We start from the raw sequence: 19,591 nt of genomic DNA on the forward strand, positions 1-19,591 counted from the left end.
ACGCGGATAACTCGTGCTTGTTCACAACAAAAGGTTCACAGTACAGATGGACAATGATCCAAAACACACTGCAAAAGCAACCCAGGAGCATTTGAAGGAAAAGAAGTGGAGAATTCTGCAATGGCCGAGTCAATCACCCAATAACCCAATTGACCATGCATTTCACTTGCTGAAGGCAAAACTAAAGGCAGAAAAAAAGAACAACTGAAGACAGCTGCAGTTAGAGCCTGGCAAAGCATCAGAAAGAAGGAAACCAGTCTTTGGTAGTGTTCATGGTTTCCAGGTAGTCATTGCCAGTAAAGGATTCTCAACAAAATATTAAAAATGAACATTTTATTTATAATTATATTCAGTTGTCCAATTACATTTGAGCCCCTGAAAATGGGTGGACTGTGTTTAAAAATGGTTGCAGTTCATAAAATTTGGACTTGATATTTATGTTCAACCCCATGAATTAAAGCTGAAAGTCTGCACTTCAAAATCATTTAGATTGTTTCATTTACATTTTATTCTGGTGGCATACAGAGCCAAAAGTATGAAAATTGCACCTGTGTCCAAATATATATATGGAGCTGAGTATAAAAAACAAAGTTAAAAAAAAAAAAAAAAAAAAAGATAAATATTCATATGAAATATTTTGTAATTACATTTTAAAAAGTCAGAAAGCCCCACCCCATTTAGACAAAGGACACTAATATGTAACAGTTTAATTACAGTTTACAGATTAAATACACATTTGCAAGTTTTTACACACACAAGAGGAAATAAACTTTCTTCATCTATCCTGTGTGAAGTGGGTTCCTCATGTTTGGAGGCGCAGTGCAATACAGTCCAGTACTTTACACCAACAGAAGCACACAGTAGGTGCTCAAGTCCTGAGTGAGAATGTCCCTGTGACCATTCAAAGTGCTGCTAAACTGGCAAATTTGTTTTCATTGGGAAGAATGATAATAGTGGTGTTTTACAGCATAGATAAAATATTGTTTCTCCACAAGGCCACTTTTACAAAATAACATGCTGTTACAAGAACCCAGCAACAAGATATATTGCACTTCAGTCTGTAATGTAGAACTACAGCTAATTCATCTTTTTCATAGTCAATTGTATATTGCATGGAAGGAATATGAAGAACCAGTGCAAGAAATAGAACACTTGTTGCCACAAGTCAAGCATTCTGCCACTCTCACCTCTCAAGTCTGGCTGTCCCTACACTTCACACTATCCAAAGATACCAAGATTTTCTGGATTTAGGGTGTGACTAGAGACACTGGAGACTACAGTTCACTACGAACACGGCAAGGGTGCACTAGATCAAAAGGATCTCAGTATGGGATGTCATTCTGGTAGTACTGGATCATATCATATGTTTTGCTCCTGTAAGATTAAAAAAAACAAATACACTGTAATATGAAAAAATACAAGACTATAGGCAAGATTATATAAGCAGTGATTTTAACTTTATATATTCTTCTCATAGATGACATTAGGAAAATACATATTTTATTCATGCTCAGATACAAGAGGTGGAGATTTAACACTAACCTGTAGTGAGATTAAAGTAATACTAAAGTCCCTCTAATCCAGGAGTTTTGGAGAGGGGTAGCTGATGAGATCAATGCAGTGGGTGATTTGTCTATAGACCTGGACACTAGGATATTCCTTCTAGGACATTATTAATCCCAGTCTACACAAACAGCTGTTTTCTATGCAGCATTTTATGCCAGGAAAACTATTTTGACTAAATGGAAACAGGCTGCCCCCCCCCCCCCCCCCCCCCTCATGATACCACAATGGTGAGCTGCAAATGTCCTAAAAAGTTTAACAAGATTTGGTGGAGAGTGGGTGAAGGCCAGGCCGACAGCCACCTAATACCTGCTGTATACTGTATGTTGAGAGACTAATGTACAGACTAATGTGATGGTACTACATCTCTGTCCCCCCCCCCCCCCCATCATACCCCGTGTACCCCCCCCCCTCCAAATATCTTCTCCCCCTCATTCTCCTTCCTCTGTTCATTTTTGTACTACCTCACTGATACATCCTTCTTCTCTTCTATTTTCACCCTGTAAGGTTCCACTTCATTGGATTCAAATACTTGACCCTTACATTGCTATGTAACATGCACTTTCTGAGAGCTTTTTTAAATATTTTTTTATGATGAATAAAAACTTTTCTGTTAAAAATAACAAACATGTTATACTTACCTGCTCTGTGCAGTGGTTTTGCACAGAGCAGCCCTGATCCTCCTCTTCTCGGGTGCCCTGTCGAACTCTCTTGGCCCCTCCCTCCTGTTGAGTGCCCCCACAGCAAGCAGCTTGCTATGGGGGTTTACAACTTTAATGCATAGAAATCATTAAGATAAAAAACCTCCTGCCTTTACAATCACGTCAGGTTTAAGCCGGCCTTAGACGGTTCGAACCATGTATGGGAAAGGATGAATTGTACCTAATTTGATCGATCAACTTGGGTACAACCAGCCTGTTGAATTTTACAAGCGATTATTGTTAGTGGCTGCTATAGCCACTAGCAATAATTACTGTGTTCCCGCAGTAGGCATGACTTTCCCCACCCCAAGAACACAATGCAGGAGGGATTCCCATGTTAACACTGTCTGTGTTGATAGGGGAATCAAGCGATTTTCTTTCCTGCAGGAAAAAAAAGGCCAGCCTTAGTAAACTAACCACCTAACAGAAAGGACCATAATGCAGTGGCAGGTACTGCAAGCACCTCACAATGTGGTTCATAGAGCCCTGCAATCCACCTATGCACTAAATCATCATTGCTAAGTGACTTTATCAGTACAGAGATCACAAGTGAGAAAGGGGTTGAACTTTATTTCAAGATAAGCAAAACTGCTTAAATTTCACGTATCTGAGATATGTAAAATTTAACAGGAAGCCACCATTACTTTCAGTGGGAACATTACAAAATAAAGAATCATTAGACTTCTATGACCACCCTATAATGTATGCGTTATTTGATACAGTTATTGTTATTTCAAGCTTTTTTTTTACCCTTCACTATCTATAGCTTAGTGAATCAAGCCTTTTCAGGGATAGAAAAAGATTTCAAACCTGTTGCTTAGGAAGCAGTTCTGAATAATCTTCAGGATGAAATTGGCTGCTTCTCTCTCTGTCATATTGGGACTGAACCTGTGCCTGCATTTGAAACAAATAGAGAGATGTGACCAAATGTCAGAGATCTGTTTACTAAAAATTAGCATGTATGCAGAAACTCACTTAAGTAACTTAATGGTCTGTCCACGAAAGCATGGTAGTCCTGTATCCAACATGAGGGTGACCAATGATACTACCGCATCCATATATGGCCTGCAAGCCAAAGTGTATAAATTAGTCATTCTAAAACGTCTTTTATAATTCCAAAATTTTAAACAACTATAGCTAGTTAAAAGGAGAGTACAAAAAGGACATCTTTCTGTACTACTGGATAAACTAATAAATATAACTGTGTTGCCACCTTTGGGAAGTATAATTCACGTAGCTAACTGGGAACTTACTGGCAGCACATCAAGTTACAGTACTGAGGTGCGCACAGCCTCACTAACTCTAAGGATATTGTTTTTGGTGACAAAAAGTCTTAGAAGTACTAAAAAATGTAACAACAGCAAAGTATGTCAATTAAAATATTCAGGGATATGTTATGGAGAGCTGTCTGGGCAAAAAGACATAGGTATCTGGAGCAGAGTATTTGCAATATCCAGAATATCCTTGTTTTGTTATAAGACAGAAAAGACTGACATACATATCTCATCAGGGTAATGTAGTTTTTTTTTTTCAAAGACATACAAAAGTTTCCCTGCTTTTTTTCCTCTATTCTAAATGTGGTTCACTGTCCAGGTGCAATTAGTATTTCATAGCCAGAAATAGAATTTGTACTGAAAGGTACTGACTAAGAAGAAAAACAAAGTAGACCTCACCGCACAGCCAGGTAGCCACGTACACACATCTCCATGAACCACTTAAAAGGTGTCGCTTCCATTTTGCCTCCCATAATCATCACCATCTCATCAGTCAGCTTTATATCGGGTTCCCATCCTAAGTTGCCTCCTGGAGAGCTCTCAAACATAAATCCAAAATCTGCAAGTAGAAAGAAGTAGCAGCTCAACAGGAGGTGGCATGTGGAGGACCTGTTCATACTTGTACATTCCAAACTTCATGCAGTCTCAGTGCAGTTCTAGGATGCAGGTGCTGCAGTGTATTATGGTGCATCTGTGAGCACTTTCCACATGCACTGAATTATGTTTTACCTGCATTTTTACGTGCATATGGGAAATTTTGACTTACCTGTGAATTCCTTAGCTTGGAGTATAGTACACAGGACTCACATTCATAGACAATGGGTTATATGCAGTTTACCATCAGGTGACTGGACACCAACAAAAATATTTGGGGGCTGCCCTATTGCAGGTTCATATAAACCCACCAACTCCTTGGGACTCCAGTTTTTATTCAAGCAATAAGAAGTGACCACAGAAGTTTAAGGAGAAGAGCCCGTGTCCTGTACTCCAAGATAAGGAATTTACAGGTAAATCTAAATTCTCATTATCCTAAAGCAGATCTTCGCCCTCAAATAAATAATCCCTCCTCTCCACCCTTCCTCAACATAAAAAGCAATAGTGTTTCCTTTTAGGTGAATGACGTGCACCGTCTTCCCCGGGCCTCCAGGGATATGCACGTCACATATCCCAGGAAGCAAAGACTTTCATTTAGTAAAGATGTAGAGGGCAAGACTAAAGGCATGTCATCGAGAGGTGCACTGGCTGAACCTGGAAGAGCCGGCCTTGCTATGATGTCACACCAAAACATGGTGGTGTGGAACCGAGTGCTGCCAGATGAAAAGAGGGTCTCAGCTGGACAATGCTGGATCCACTGGGTGGGTGTCTGATATGTGCAGAACTCACCACCAGGTAACTAGGGGTTTAAAAAAAAATGGGGGGGGGGGGGGCAGAGAGGGTGAAAATACACTATAATCATAGAGAACAGAACACAGACCATGGGATGTCCATAAGCAATAAATTGAGGGATGATCAACAACATTGTAGATAGAACGGTCAATAGGCAAAAAAAAAAAAAAAGTCACAAAGCCGGTCCAGGCCCAGGCAGGATCACAACAATGGAGTCGGGATCCGCCCACATACCTGGACCGGCAACCAGCTCAGCCTCTCAGAGGCCCCGCTCCTGCCCCCTCCCAGCTCAGTGCTCCAGTGAGCGCAGGGGGAGGAGGGGGGGAGCAGAGAGCTGCTGACTGACAGACTGACAGTAGTTGCTCAGAAGAGCTGTGAGAACCGAGCAATCTGCAGTGTTAGATCGCTCGGTTCTCAGTGTTAAATCCAGCCGTCAGGGGACTTCTCTTTTAAGGGTGTGGGCCCTGGAAGTAACTTGTCTGATCCACCCTACAATAGTGGAGCAGTAGACAGAATGTCCTCTACAAGGGCCTGCATGTAAGACTAAAAGGAATTCAGTTTTGCCATCAGAAGCCGTGGCTGTCAGGTAGACCTTTACAAAGTTCAAGAAATGTAAGGAAATGTTTTTGGTGTGTTTTGGAGCAGGACAGAGGGAAGGATGGATGATATGCTCATTGAGGAGGACCGGAAAAAACACCTTGAGGAGAGAAGGTCTTGATCTAAAGACCACCTTGTCCCTGTGCAAAATAAGAAAAGGCTCTTTACAAGAGAGAGCTACCAGCATAGAAACAGGCCTAACAGATGTAATAGTCACCAGGAAGGAAACTTTACAGTGGAGGTCTTCCAAGGGGATTTCTCTAATTGGCTCAAAGAGAGGGTCTCTGAAGTACAGGTTGAGATCTTAAGGCCAAAATACAAACAGCAGCATATTTCCTAGGACTCCGCTTGTCCTTGCACCAGGCAATGTAACCTGCCCTTAATTTATTCACTGCTACATATGCTCCAATTTGGAGACTTTCAATATAGCATTAGGACCACAGTACACAGAGGAGCCTTGATGTAGGCACTGTGGCTTTCACATATATTTGCAAATGTGTGCAACAAAAACCCTTGTTTTTTAACACGAATTGTTAGACAGGGTCAATTTGTTTTATTTTTGCAGGCTAGCTGGTAAGTGTACTTGGAAATTTTTGCTTGCTTGTGTACTGCTCCTTCTCTGCCAACAGCTGCGATCATTACCCGACAAAGAAGCCAACCTGAGCGGCTCTGTACCATGTGATATCAACACTGTGATGACAAATCAGAGCAATCCCAAAGGTAAACAGTGTAGTGTACACTGTGCAGCTGAAGGAGGTGCATGACTTATGGGTCTAGAATGGAGGTTATAGGGCGAGATCTGAGTAGCCAAATACCAAGGAGGCAAACTACCAAAAGACCCAACAAAATGAACAAACAGCCCTCCATTAATAAGTGAGGGGGGGAAGCACCTTCATGTTGAAGGCTGAACAGAGAAAAAAAAAATGACCTCTTGCTTTGGGATCTGCAGCCTGACCAGAAGGTAAGCTGTGACTGCCTTCAAGGTACTACTGCTATAGCATAGAAGGGTGGTTACTCCATCTTGTCTACATGCCTGCTGTGTTAAGGCAGTAGCACACTCCGAGCGCCAGTGGCATTGGGAATGACAGTGTCAAGGGCAGGTCCGAAGAATAGACTTCTATTGAAAAAGAATTAGAACACAGACAACATCACCATGTGAGATACAAGTTTAAATGCTGGTAAGAGGCCATCACAGATGAAACGCAGGTCTCCAAACACTCCATTACACAAGGGCTTGCCCTTATGATGAAATAATCCTCTTTTGGGATTAACCATTGTGACAAAGTTTGACAAATCAATGTCACCGGGAACACAGAACAGAAGGTCACTACTGTTAATTCAAAATTAGATCTAATGTAAAATCCTTAAAGATGAGAACACAATCAACTCATTTTGTTGCATGTTTGTTAAGGTGGATCACTGGTAAGAGGTCATCACAGCTAAAGCATTGTGTTGAAAACACTCTTAGATTAAACCCATTGTGACACAGTTTGACAAACCTGTGTTACCGGCAACACAGGACAGAGGGTCACTCCCATTAATTTAAAATTAGAAACAACCCTTTGCAAATCTAAGTCATATGCAGTTCACTAAAAAACGGTCTCACCAGGAGAATACTGTGAGCACTCTGAATCAGACATGGTAATAGGGGGCTTAGACACACTTTAAAATGGAGGAGCAAGACTCTGCTGAGGATGGCACTGTACGAGCACAATGTCCTGGCAAATGGGCACAGATCAACAAAAAGTGGACACAAAAGTTCTAGTGAACAGGGGTAGGAGTGGGGAGAAATGGGGGGGGGGGGGGGGGTATAGAGGGGTGGGAAGAGTTACAGGAATCAATTCCTTCTGGGGATACTGAGAAACCACCCCTAAAACCAGTAGTGAAAGATGGGCTGAAATCACGTTGCAGTGAGATGGGTCTGTCCTCTGTGCGTCTTTGAGAAGACATACTACACTGCATAGCAAAAAAACTATTAAGCCCAATATGAGCCAAGACATACTCACAACCCAAAGCAGCTGGTACTAATAAGGGCTGCCGAGGGCAGCTAGAGCTTGTTTGGCTGTATTTCTCCTGTGGATCACAGAAGTGTAGTTCGTTCTGCACTCCTGTGACCCATATTCAGCAGACAGTGGGCTGAAGCTTGCTGTCAGCTGAGATCACAGAACCGGTCCCACCCCTTCCACAGCCCAGTGCTCCAGTAAGCGCAGGGGGGGGTGGCAGAGAGTCACCAGCTTTCTGCTCATAGGGCTCTGAGAGCAAAGCAATTAGCAGTTTTTGACTGCACGGTTCTCAGTCTTACAGTCGGCGGGGGACAGATGCAGCATTGGACCGATGCTGCATCCACCTAGGTAAGTATGATTCTAGAAAAAAAAATGCTGACCTTCTCTTTTAACACAACAGATGCCTATTTTTTATATCTGTTTAGCCACTACTCACACAGAATAATTGATAATAATTATAAGCACAAAATGTAGCTTGACCAAGAGGGGAAAACACACAGATGAATGAAGGAAATATAAATCTGACAAGAAAATCAGGAGATTTTATACCAATATAATGCTGCGATATCCAAATAAAATCATATGGTAATCGTACTAAATCCTAAAATTACTGGCCGTAATGACACTATAAAATGATTGACATCTCAACCGTTCAATAGAATTCCCCCTGAGGAAGATACGCCATTTCCCGGTATCGACACATGTTGGGGAGGGGATAAGACGGTTTGTGAGGCAGTGGAGTGTTCTCAGAGCGGGAGAGGACACACCAGTACAGAGTCTTTATATTTGTTTGGCTTGTTACAGAGTGGTGCGCTCATAGCACATATTAAATGTGAGTACCCTAATATAGGGAATATTGTCATCTTAGATAAAACTTTTAATATGGTAATACACTATCCAGTTTCCTCTGTTTTCCATGTTAACATTGTTGCAAGCAACCATCCAGGGATCTGAATGCTGACCATAAACCTAGAGGTGGTTTAAAAGCGTGTTTTGACCAAGCTTAGGTGCAAGGTCACACGCTCTAAGGTGAGCGCATACACCAAACGGGGAGCACAAGAGTGGACATGAGCACTTTACTGTTTTATCGTCTGTTTTATCATCTGCAATGAAAACCAGAAGAATGGTATAGTTATGAATGGACTTTATATTGCAATTCTGTGGACACAGATTAATGCATGAATTAGTTTGGCACAAGAGCACTTTAAACATGGGTCACTTTATTTCTATATATATTATTGTATATTGATGCACTTTTATATAGATTGATGTCAATTACAGGTTGTCACTGGAATTATCACATTTATCGCAATTATCACACAGGGTTGTAAATTTCTCTATTGCATATGAATGTAACATGTGTATATAGAGGTGTGTATGCTACACAGGCTGTCATTGGGAGGATCACATAGGATTTCAAATTTTGGTTTATGATCGCAACTTTTAATCGCATAAGATTGCATTATTATGTTCACTAGATTTTTTTACATAGGAATAGAATATCTCACCACCACTATTTAATTGCATATTGATGCACTTTTATATAGATTGATGTAAATTACAGGTTGTCACTGCAATTATCGCACAGGGTTACAATGTTCTATACTGCATATGAATGCAACATGTGGATATAGAGGTGTGTATGCTACATAGATTGTCATTGGGAGGATCGCATAGGAGTACAATTTTTAATGGTTTATGATCGCAACTTTTAATCGCATAAGATTGTATTATGTTCACTAGATTTTTTACATAGGAATATCTCACCACTACTATTTAACTGTAGTCAGTAATATTAGGATTTAGTACCATTACCATATGAATTTATTTGGATAGCGCAGTAATATATTGGTATAATTTTTATTTGGCACGAGCATATGGGACATGATCAATGCTAGCAGCTGTCCTTTAATGATCTCTAATTATCATTTGGATTTTCACATAGAAGCTCGCAAGACTTTGTTTTTTAAGACAATCAGGAGAACCTACCAATATGGATGATGTGACCCAATTTATCCAGCATGATATTGCCATTGTGTCTGTCTTTTATTTGCAGTAGAAAGAGCAGTAGGCTGTAGGCTGCCATGCTCCTGATGAAATTATACCGGGCCTATAAAAAGAGAACAAGGAATAAATCTATGTTACAAATTAGCAACATTTGCAGTGTAGGACCCAGATAAAGCAAATACATTTGGGAAGAACATGGAAATCACATACACGTAGGTTTCTAGTGGATTCCTAACCCAGGACATTACTGTTGTACCAGTTATCCTAGCTGCTGCCTCAAATTCACATATACATAATCCCCAATAAATACAAAAAGTAATCCAGGGATTTCAGTTAGTCACTGTAATTTCTAATTATTTACTGCAGCTTCTGCCTACTGACTTGACTATGTTTACAATAGGTATTTCATTGGTCAGCTGATAACTAGTACGAGCATGATAAACCACATATCAAATACAGGTCAAAAGCACAGTTCAACAATTCTGTAGAAATGTATAATACTTAAACCAGAAGAATTTAAATGGCAACCTGTGCAGTTAGAAGATAGAAAAATTAATGTATTGGAAACTTTAATGCACCACTGAACAGGTTGCCATAGCAAGATGATGTAGAAACAGTACCTTCTGAAATGCTAGGGTAGACTCATCCCCATACTGACGAGTGAAGTAATCATACATGCCAAAATCTGTCTGACGGCCCAGCTGATCCCTTGAGGTGCAGTCTGGAATGCACTCAATAACCCCGCACTGCAATACAACAAAAAGGTGTGAGATTCATATATCTGCACCGCTGCAATTCATGTTTGCCAACCACCTAGATGTCCCACAACAATAATAGAACATTGTAGTTTGGATGGATAGGTTAAACTTTTTGGTACATGCTGTCTTTTTTGGAGAAAACAAACACTGCACGCCGACATCAAAATCTCATCCTAACTTTAGTGGGAGTTAAATTGGTCGGGATTACTTTACTGAACAATTTCAACTGTATAGGGAAATTTTAAAGGAAAATGTCAGAACCTTTGATCTAAGACTGAAAAGTTTTGTCATATAACATAACAGTGATACGGATGGAAAAAAAAATCTTTACACTAGAATTAACTGTGCAGATGTGAACAACTACTAAAATACTTTGATTGCTGTTATTAAAAATAAAGGAACACAAAAAAATTGTAAGCAGTTTTGTTTTGTCTCATGTAGATCAAAACTGAAGTAATTGTGAAGAGTTGAGCTTGGACACAACAATTTCCTCAAACGTTTAGGTGCACCACTATCAAAACCTTTTCATCAAATCAAACCTGGCTTGGCAAAACACGCTGGGTGGAGCTTTGGCCCATATTTAATTTCTGCTCCGTAGAACGCACACCCACACCCAGAGGAAGTAGGTGGAAGAGAGTTTTCCTTCTATAGCAAAGCTGATCATTCTGGGTGCCTGGTGGGTATAAAAAAATGTGTGTGCAATATTTTTTTTTGAACAATGGTAAGCGATGGATATCTTCTCTTTGTAATCCGAACACTGACGCTGTTCACTACCCAAGCTACCCTATCGGCAGCTCTAGAAGGACAACCCCTTACTGAAAAATGCAGGTCACCATACTATGTGTGATAAAGCAGTAAAGGTTTTCTTCACTAGAGTCATGGCAATATAAAACGTTTATCTGGCAAATAAGACAGTCGTTATTTATTATCAATTTGATGAAGTCCACATCACAATTTAGGAGCCATTTATGCAGAAGTCCATATAGTTCTAAATTTTACTTAAAGCTATAACATTAGAATATTTTGAACATGCATTATGATTATATTTACTGGAAAAGATTTTTCTGTGGCCTTCATACAACATGCTATATTTTAGAATATAGTTTAAAAACAACCAGCAAGAAAAAAAAATCCACCAAACAGATCTCAACCTGTATCATCTACTCACACCAGGAGCTGTCGCCACCACTCTATATGGAAAGACAAAGAGGTCGAGCCCAACAAGTTCGAAGATGTTCTTGAATAAATCTATGATCTGCAGAGCTAGCATGTCCTATGAAAGGAGGAACAAGTCATGAAATTCCTTTCAAAAGAATAAAACAAAAATCTAAAAATCTATCTGCATGCCTGCTGTAGCTTTATCTGTAAATTCTGTCTCAGAATTTATTTTGGTTTGCCTAAGCTGAGGACAGCACACAGTTGTGAAGTACAGCTATACAGTTTTTTAATATCAGGGAAGGAACCATCTGCGTTACCTTATTTAAAAAGCTAGGTTACCCAAAACTTATGTTTTTGGTAGATGCTGGAAATGTAAAGCACTAGTTTCTTGTACCTCTCAGAGATTCTATTAGTGAGATATCTGAGCTCAATCAAGTTTCTGGTCTGCTGTGGCCAAGAGCAAATTTCTGCATAGCTTAGGCTGTAGCCTATGAGAACAGGGTCGCCAGAGGTTGCACAGCTACAGTTGCAGTTGGGGGATGCAATAATAAAAGTTTTTTCCAGTTACAAATTACATATTTACAGTTGCAGCAATAACTGACCAAAGCAGTCTGACTGGCATTTAATGGGTAAGTGCCCCAAACTGCACTTACCCATAGTGGGCCCCAATGCCCTGAACCAGCAGCTCTGGCAAGGCTTATACTTGATTTCACCCAGTCTGCTAATATCTCTTCACCTGCACAAATCCTATTGCCCCCTATTATTCCAATGGGAAGTCTGTACACCACTGGGCCATCCCCTGGGTCTGTTAAGACACTATCAATACTCCTATTCTATTGAATCTTTTATACTCACTTGTCTGCAGTCATCGCCAACTTTAAATATGGCTGCCTGCCAGCAAACTTTTTTATCACCACCTTCCTCTTCACTTTCATCTATGGAGTCAGAGCGGCAGCGAAGGCCTGAGAAAGAAAGAAGGCGCAGCATACATAAGAAGAAGTGTAAGCGGTATAAGCAGGTGTCTGTAGTAATTGACACCTACCTTCTTTCTCCAGCTCACTCACTCCACATCTCTTCACCTTGAACTTCGCCAGATATGGCGCTTTTGCCGCACTGCAAATACATGGCAAAGGTAAAAAAGTTTTGTTTTTTTTTCTTTTGAGGGGACAAAATGTCTAGCCTATTTAACGTCATTTTACATATACATGAAAAACAGATTAGCGTGATGTGAGTAGTTTTGTGTGTGTTAATGTTTTGAAAACCTAGTCCCTATGTGTAATTTGTAATTCTTTATGTACAACATGGGGCAGCCATATTGGTTCTATTAAGCTGGCTGTAGACTGATGGAAATGTGTCCCACTCATCAGGGACCAACCAAATTTCAGTGTGTGGTGGTCCCTGCTCAACGGAAGTCAAACGCTTGATTGACTTCTGTCCAAGGAACAGACTGGAAATGTTTTTTTTTTTTTCGTTCAGCAACTGCAGCCACTGATCAGTGTAGTCTAACATCAGCTCGTCCTGTTGTCAAAATACAATGTCCCAGCAGCCCCCATTCCATGGAATGGCACAGAGCAGCCCAGAACCTCCTGTTCTCAGGTTCCCTGACAATGTTCCTGGTTCCTCCTCTTCTTAGTGTGCCACTACAGGAAACGGCTTTCTATGGTGGCACACCTGAAGGCTAGATCTCAAGCAGCGTCCCTAGACACAGACAGTGTAGCTTGGACCGTCCCCTGCTCCCTTGTCACAGGAATTGACTAACAGCAGTGAATGCCAATGGTTCCCGCTGCCTCAGCAGAGCCGCTACAGATGGGCACAGAGCTGGATGAAGTGAGGGGGTTGACACTTTTACCAAAACATTTTTACCTTAATGCAAGGAATGCCTTAAAGTGATTGTAAAGTCTCTTTGTAAAACATGTTATACTTACCTCCTCTGTGCAGTGGTTTTGCACAGAGCAGCCTGGATCCTTCTCTTCTCAGGTCCCTCTTCGCTATTCCTGGCCCCTCCCTCCTGTCGAGTGCCCCCACAGCAAGCAACTTGCTATGGGGCACCCGAGCCGAGTCACAGCTCTGAGTGTACATTCAGACACGACTTGGCCTGGCCCCCTGTCTCCCCTGATTGGCTAACTGACTTTGATTGACAGCCAATTGTGCCACTGCTGTGTCTCAGCCAATCAGGAAAGTCCTGGACGGCTAAGACTTTCGTGGACATCGCTGGCGAGAGATGGAGCTCAGGTAAGTAATTAGGTGGTGCTGGGGGGGGGGGGGGGCTGCTACACACACAGAAGGTTTTTTATCTTAATGCATTAAGATAAAAAAACCTTCTGCTTTTACAACTCCTTTGAGGTAAAAAATGTTTAGGCTTTAAACCCACTTTAAGTAATGTAGTAGCCCCCCTCCTTGCCACTGACATTGATTTTATTTACTGTCATGCCCTATCATCAACTGCTCACAAGTGCATCTTCCCTTGTGAAGTGAAGGGCAGGTGCACAGTTTTTGAACACTTGAGTTAGCCCTAGCCCAGTAGTTGTCAACGTATGAGCTAAAGGGGGCCTTAAATGCAGCCCCTGGCATCACCAAAGGGCTACACATAATGTTAAATATACAGTGGCTTGCGAAAGTATTCGGCCCCCTTGAACTTTTCAACCTTTTGCCACATTTCAGGCTTCAAACATAAAGATATAAAATTTTAATTTTTTGTGAAGAATCACCAACAAGTGGGACACAATTGTGAAGTGGAACAAAATCTATTGGATATTTTAAACTTTTTTAGCAATTAAAAAACTGAAAAGTGGTGCGTGCAAAATTATTCGGCCCCTTTACTTTCAGTGCAGCAAACTCACTCCAGAAGTTCAGCGAGGATCTCTGAATGATCCAATGTTGTCCTAAATGACTGATGGTGATAAATAGAATCCACCTGTGTGTAATCAAGTCTCTGTATAAATGCACCTGCTCTGTGATAGTCTCAGGGTTCTGTTGAAAGCGCAGAGAGCATCATGAAGACCAAGGAACACACCAGGCAGGTCCGTAATACTGTTGTGGAGAAGTTTAAAGTCAGATTTGGATACAAAAAGATTTCCCAAGCTTTAAACATCCCAAGGAGCACTGTGCAAGCGATCATTTTGAAATGGAAGGAGTATCAGACCACTGCAAATCTACCAAGACCTGGCTGTCCCTCTAAACTTTCAGCTCAGACAAGGAGAAGACTGATCAGAGATGCAGCCAAGAGGCCCATGATCACTCTGGATGAACTGCAGAGAACTACAGCTGAGGTGGGAGAGTCTGTCCATAGGACAACAATCAGTCGTACAGTGCACAAATCTGGCCTTTATGGAAGAGTGGCAAGAAGAAAGCCATTTCTCAAAGATATCCATAAAAAGTCTCGTCTAAAGTTTGCCACAAGCCACCTGGGAGACACACCAAACATGTGGAAGAAGGTGCTCTGGTCCGATGAAACCAAAATCAAACTTTTTGGCCACAATGCAAAACGATATGTTTGGCGTAAAAGCAACACAGCTCATCACACTCAACACACCATCCCCACTGTCAAACATGGTGGTGGCAGCATCATGGTTTGGGCCTGCTTTTCTTCAGCAGGGACAGGGAAGATGGTTAAAATTGAGGGGAAGATGGATGCAGCCAAATACAGGACCATTCTGGATGAAAACCTGTTGGAGTCTGCAAAAGACCTGAAACTGGGACGGAGATTTATCTTCCAACAAGACAATGATCCCAAACATACAGCAAAATCTACAAAGGAATGGTTCACAAATAAACGTATCCAGAATGGCCAAGTCAAAGTCCAGACCTGAATCTAATCGAGAATCTGTGGAAAGAGCTGAAAACTGCTGTTCACAAACGCTCTCCATCCAACCTCACTGAGCTCGAGCTGTTTTGCAAGGAACTATGGGCAAGAATTTCAGTCTCTCGATGTGCAAAACTGATAGAGACATACCCCAAGCGACTTGCAGCTGTAATCGCAGCAAAAGGTGGCTCTACAAAGTATTAACGCAAGGGGGCCGAATAATTTTGCACGCCCCACTTTTCATTTTTTTATTAGTTAAAAAAAGTTTCAAAAATCCAAAAGATTTCGTTCCACTTCACAATTGTGCCCCACTTGTTGGTGATTCTTCACAAAAAATAAAAATTTTATATCTTTATGTTTGAAGCCTGAAATGTGGCAAAAGGTTGAAAAGTTCAAGGGGGACGAATACTTTCGCAAGCCACTGTATGTAATTCTTGAAAGGACTGTCAGAAACTGCTGACCTAATAGCAAAAATGTGGGTTAGAGAGTGTGGACATGCTACATTTTTGGCTGGGGATATGCTGCAGAAGACAATACAAAACTGGGAACATGTTACATGAGACTAGTAGAGATCAATGCTATTACCCTAATCAATGTTCCCAATACAGACTACTGAGGTACGAGGGCCGCACATCATATACCAAAAAATTGCATGTGGCTCTCAGGCCACAGGTTGGGCACCAGGGCCCTAGGCCCATGCCTAGGTTACCTTGTGGATGATCTGACTTTGGCACTCACATCAACCTTTTAGGTTAGCAAACAAAGAGCCTTGCCTCTCTCTTACCATGCTCAAATGTCTTTGAAAGTTCCAATAAGTCAAGAAGAACAAAATCAGTAAATTAAAATAATTCAAACGTTGTGGTGATTTTTATATATTACGTGTAACAAATATATATACACACACACATACATACATATACACACACATATACATACATAAACATACACACATGCACACACATAAACATAGCCATATTTGTTTGTTATGCAGCATAAGCAGGGCCTGATTAGTAGTGTTGCATCTTGATGTTCCACTCTTTCAAAGCAAGTTTACTGACAGAAACAAAGTTTGTTTATCCCCACTAAGGGCCCTTTCACACTGGGGCGGGGGCGGCGGTAAAGCGCCGCTATTGTAAGCGGCGCTTTACCGTCGGTATTCGGCCGCTAGCGGGGCGGTTTTACCCCCTGCTAGTGGCCGAGAAAGGGTTCAAAACCACCGCAAAGCGCCTCTGTAGAGGCGCTTTGCCGGCGGTATAGCCGCGCTGTCCCATTGATTTCAATGGGCAGGAGCGGTGAAGGAGCGGTATACACTCCGCTCCTTCACTGCTCCGAAGATGCTGCTAGCAGGACTTTTTTTCCCGTCCTGCTAGCGCACCGCTCCAGGGCTTTCACACTGGAGAGACAGCAGCGGCACTTTCGGGTTGGTTTGCAGGCGCTATTATTAGCGCAATAGCGACTGCAAACCGCCCCAGTGTGAAAGGGCCCTAAAGGTTACCTTTTAGGATAGAAACATGCTCAGGGATTGTCACTTTTATCATTGCTTCGCTAAGCAACAAGTGACTAGTCTGGAACAAGCATGCAATAGTATAATATTTATTCTAGATTAACCACTTACCAACCGCCTCGTGTACATATACGTCAGCAGTTTGACGATGGATATCTTGGTAACAGCAGCAGCTACTGCCACAACCGAGGTATCAATCTTTAGAGGCGGCGGTTCTGTTTACGATAACGGTGGTCTCTGCGGCGGATTCACAGTGAGATCACCATTATTGGTGGCAGGAGTGGTGCCACCCCCCCTCCCGCCGCGCTTCCGCACCCTCCGCCGCTTACCGGAGCCGTCAGTAGCGGCGGAGGCGATTGGGTCCTTTCACGTCTGTGGTATGGAGATGAGTGAAGCTAAGATGGCCCCCACCCGTCTCCATTCCATAGGAGGGCAGAAGCGACGTTATAACGTCAGCTCCGCCCATACATCTTAAAGACACATTTTTCTGTTGCCATTTTTTCAAATGACAATTTTTTTTTTGCATTTTAGTCCATATATGAGATCTGAGGACTTTTTGACCCCAGATCTCATATTTAAGAGGACCTGTCATGCTTTTGTTCTATTACAAGGGATGTTTACATTCCTTGTAATAGGAATAAAAGTGTCCCAATTTTTTTTTTTTTAAACAGTGAAAAAATAAATAAAATCAAGAAAAATACATAGGAAAAAGAAAAAACATTTTTTTTTAAAGCGCCCTGTCCCGACGAGCTTGCGCGCAGTAGTGAACGCCTACGTGAGTAGCACCCGCATATGAAAACGGTGGTCAAACCACACATGTGAGGTATCACTGTGATCAGTAGAGCGAGAGAAATAACTCTAGCCCTAGACCTCCTCTGTAACGCAAAACATGCAACCTGTAGAATTTTTTAAACATCGCCTATGGAGATTTTTGAGGGTAAAAGTTTGACGCCATTCCACGAGCGGGCGCAATTTTGAAGCGTGACATGTTGGGTATCAATTTACTCAGTGTAACATTATCTTTCACAATATATAAAAAAAATTGGACTAACTTTACTGTTGTCTTATTTTTTTATTCAAAAAGGTGAATTTTTTCCCAAAAAAAGTGCGCTTGTAAGACCACTGCGGAAATACGGTGCGAAAAAAAGTATTGCAATGACCACCATTTTATTCTCTAAGGCAGGGGTCTCAAACTGGCGGCCCTCCAGCTGTTGCGAAACTACAAGTCCCATGAGGCATTGCAAGGCTGACAGTTACAAGCATGACTCCCAAAGGCAGAGGCATGATGGGAATTGTAGTTTCGCAACAGCTGGAGGGCCGCCAGTTTGAGACCCCTGCTCTAAGGTGTTAGAAAAAAATATATAATGTAATTTTCTAGCAAAAAAAAACTGCTTTAAACATGTAAACACCAAAATCTCAAAACGAGGCTAGTCCTTAAGTGCTTAGTAACTCACCAAGTAGTTGGGAAAGCCTAAGAGACGGTTCACACTGAGGCAGCACGACTTGCAGCGCAACTGCCTCAGGCGACCTGCACACGACAACAGCAGCGACTTGCAAAACAACTTCTATATAGAAGTCAATGCAAGTCGCCCCCAAAGTAGTACAGCAACCTTTTTCTAAGTCGGAGGGACTTGCGTCGCTCCTATTAGAACGGTTCCATTGTACAGAACGGGACGCGACTTGTCAGGCGGCTAGGTCGCCTGACAAGTCGTCCCAGTGTGAACCGGCTCTAAGGATGAAAGCCTCAAAATGTTTACCTTCAAAAACAAGTCAGCAATAGCAGCACTAATAACCTAACTTCCTTACATTCAGATGGCCACTAGAGGGAGCATTTAAATGTCTGTACATTAATTAAATGACCAAAATAGGGAACAGATTACTAAAAAAGCCCATGTGACATCACAAACTATTTTTAGGTCAATGTACAACTCAAAATGTGTACTTTTATACACTATAGATTCTTCTTAACTGGAAATAACAATGTATTTTTTAAAGTCAATGCTTTAAAATACTGTACACATATTAATACTTTTGTCAAAATGAGAAAAACATTTTTTTTCTACATATATCACCTCTGCATGGGAGTTCCAGATTTGTAATCAATATCCAAGACGATGGCCTCTGGATTACTAGGCAGATAACATCCTACAAATTGAAGCAAATGAAGATCATATACCACAAAGAGTTGTACTGTTTTTAAGTGTAACAAAGTGTAGCGCTACAAAAAATGAAACATGAGTGATGAATACAAAAAACAATAAAAATTGTATAATCTGGTGCCTGATTTAAAGTCCATCAAATGTGATAATAATTTACAGTCCATACATAAATTAGGTCATCATAATCACCATATGTGAAAAAATGAAAATTGTGAAGATACCATCACCAAGGTAAATGAAGGCCTGCCAGTAGATTGTTTTTAAGCACATAAAGGAATGTTTTAAATAAGTGGATCAAAAAAGTAAAGCTCAGATAAGCTCAAAGAGGGAATTAAAGACAGCAGAGTGTTGAAGGGAATTAAAGACAGCAGAGTGTTGAAGTGTTAGAGCATCTGACAATAGATAAATTACTGTCTGTACCTTCCAGTCTCTTGGACAACTGTTCTACCCGTTCCCTGTATGACCATAAGGCCTCATGCCCACGGATGTTTTTACAGCCGCTTTTTTGAGCGTTTTTTGCAGCTTAAAAACGCCTCATGCCTATGGCCTCATGCCCACAATGGCGTTTTTGAGCTGTAAATGGCATAGCCATTTTTAAGCTGCAAAAAAACCCCAGGACCAGTGCGTTCTGAGGCTCCAGCGCTAGAGCTGTAAAAACGTCATGCCGGCAAAAGGTGTT

The 19,591-nt window shown here is 41.4% G+C and overlaps 1 protein-coding gene across 2 annotated transcripts in view; it reads right to left on the minus strand.

Moving 5' to 3' along the window:
• Positions 1-692: 692 nt before the first annotated feature.
• PI4KA (phosphatidylinositol 4-kinase alpha) overlaps positions 693-19,591 on the minus strand; it is a 255,731-nt gene continuing 236,832 nt past the window's right edge. For both annotated transcript variants that reach the window (XM_073629090.1, XM_073629095.1), the window contains 10 exons: positions 18,826-18,898; positions 12,490-12,560; positions 12,303-12,409; positions 11,458-11,562; positions 10,152-10,277; positions 9,514-9,634; positions 3,938-4,097; positions 3,240-3,329; positions 3,075-3,158; positions 693-1,374 (listed from right to left, as the gene is read on the minus strand). In XM_073629090.1, the coding sequence (XP_073485191.1) occupies positions 1,323-1,374; positions 3,075-3,158; positions 3,240-3,329; positions 3,938-4,097; positions 9,514-9,634; positions 10,152-10,277; positions 11,458-11,562; positions 12,303-12,409; positions 12,490-12,560; positions 18,826-18,898 (989 nt within the window). In that variant the 3' untranslated portion in view covers positions 693-1,322. The remainder of the gene's footprint in view (positions 1,375-3,074; positions 3,159-3,239; positions 3,330-3,937; positions 4,098-9,513; positions 9,635-10,151; positions 10,278-11,457; positions 11,563-12,302; positions 12,410-12,489; positions 12,561-18,825; positions 18,899-19,591) is intronic.

This window comes from Aquarana catesbeiana, linkage group LG01 (genome assembly GCF_042186555.1).
Source record: "Aquarana catesbeiana isolate 2022-GZ linkage group LG01, ASM4218655v1, whole genome shotgun sequence".
Classification (NCBI taxonomy): Eukaryota; Metazoa; Chordata; class Amphibia; order Anura; family Ranidae; genus Aquarana; species Aquarana catesbeiana.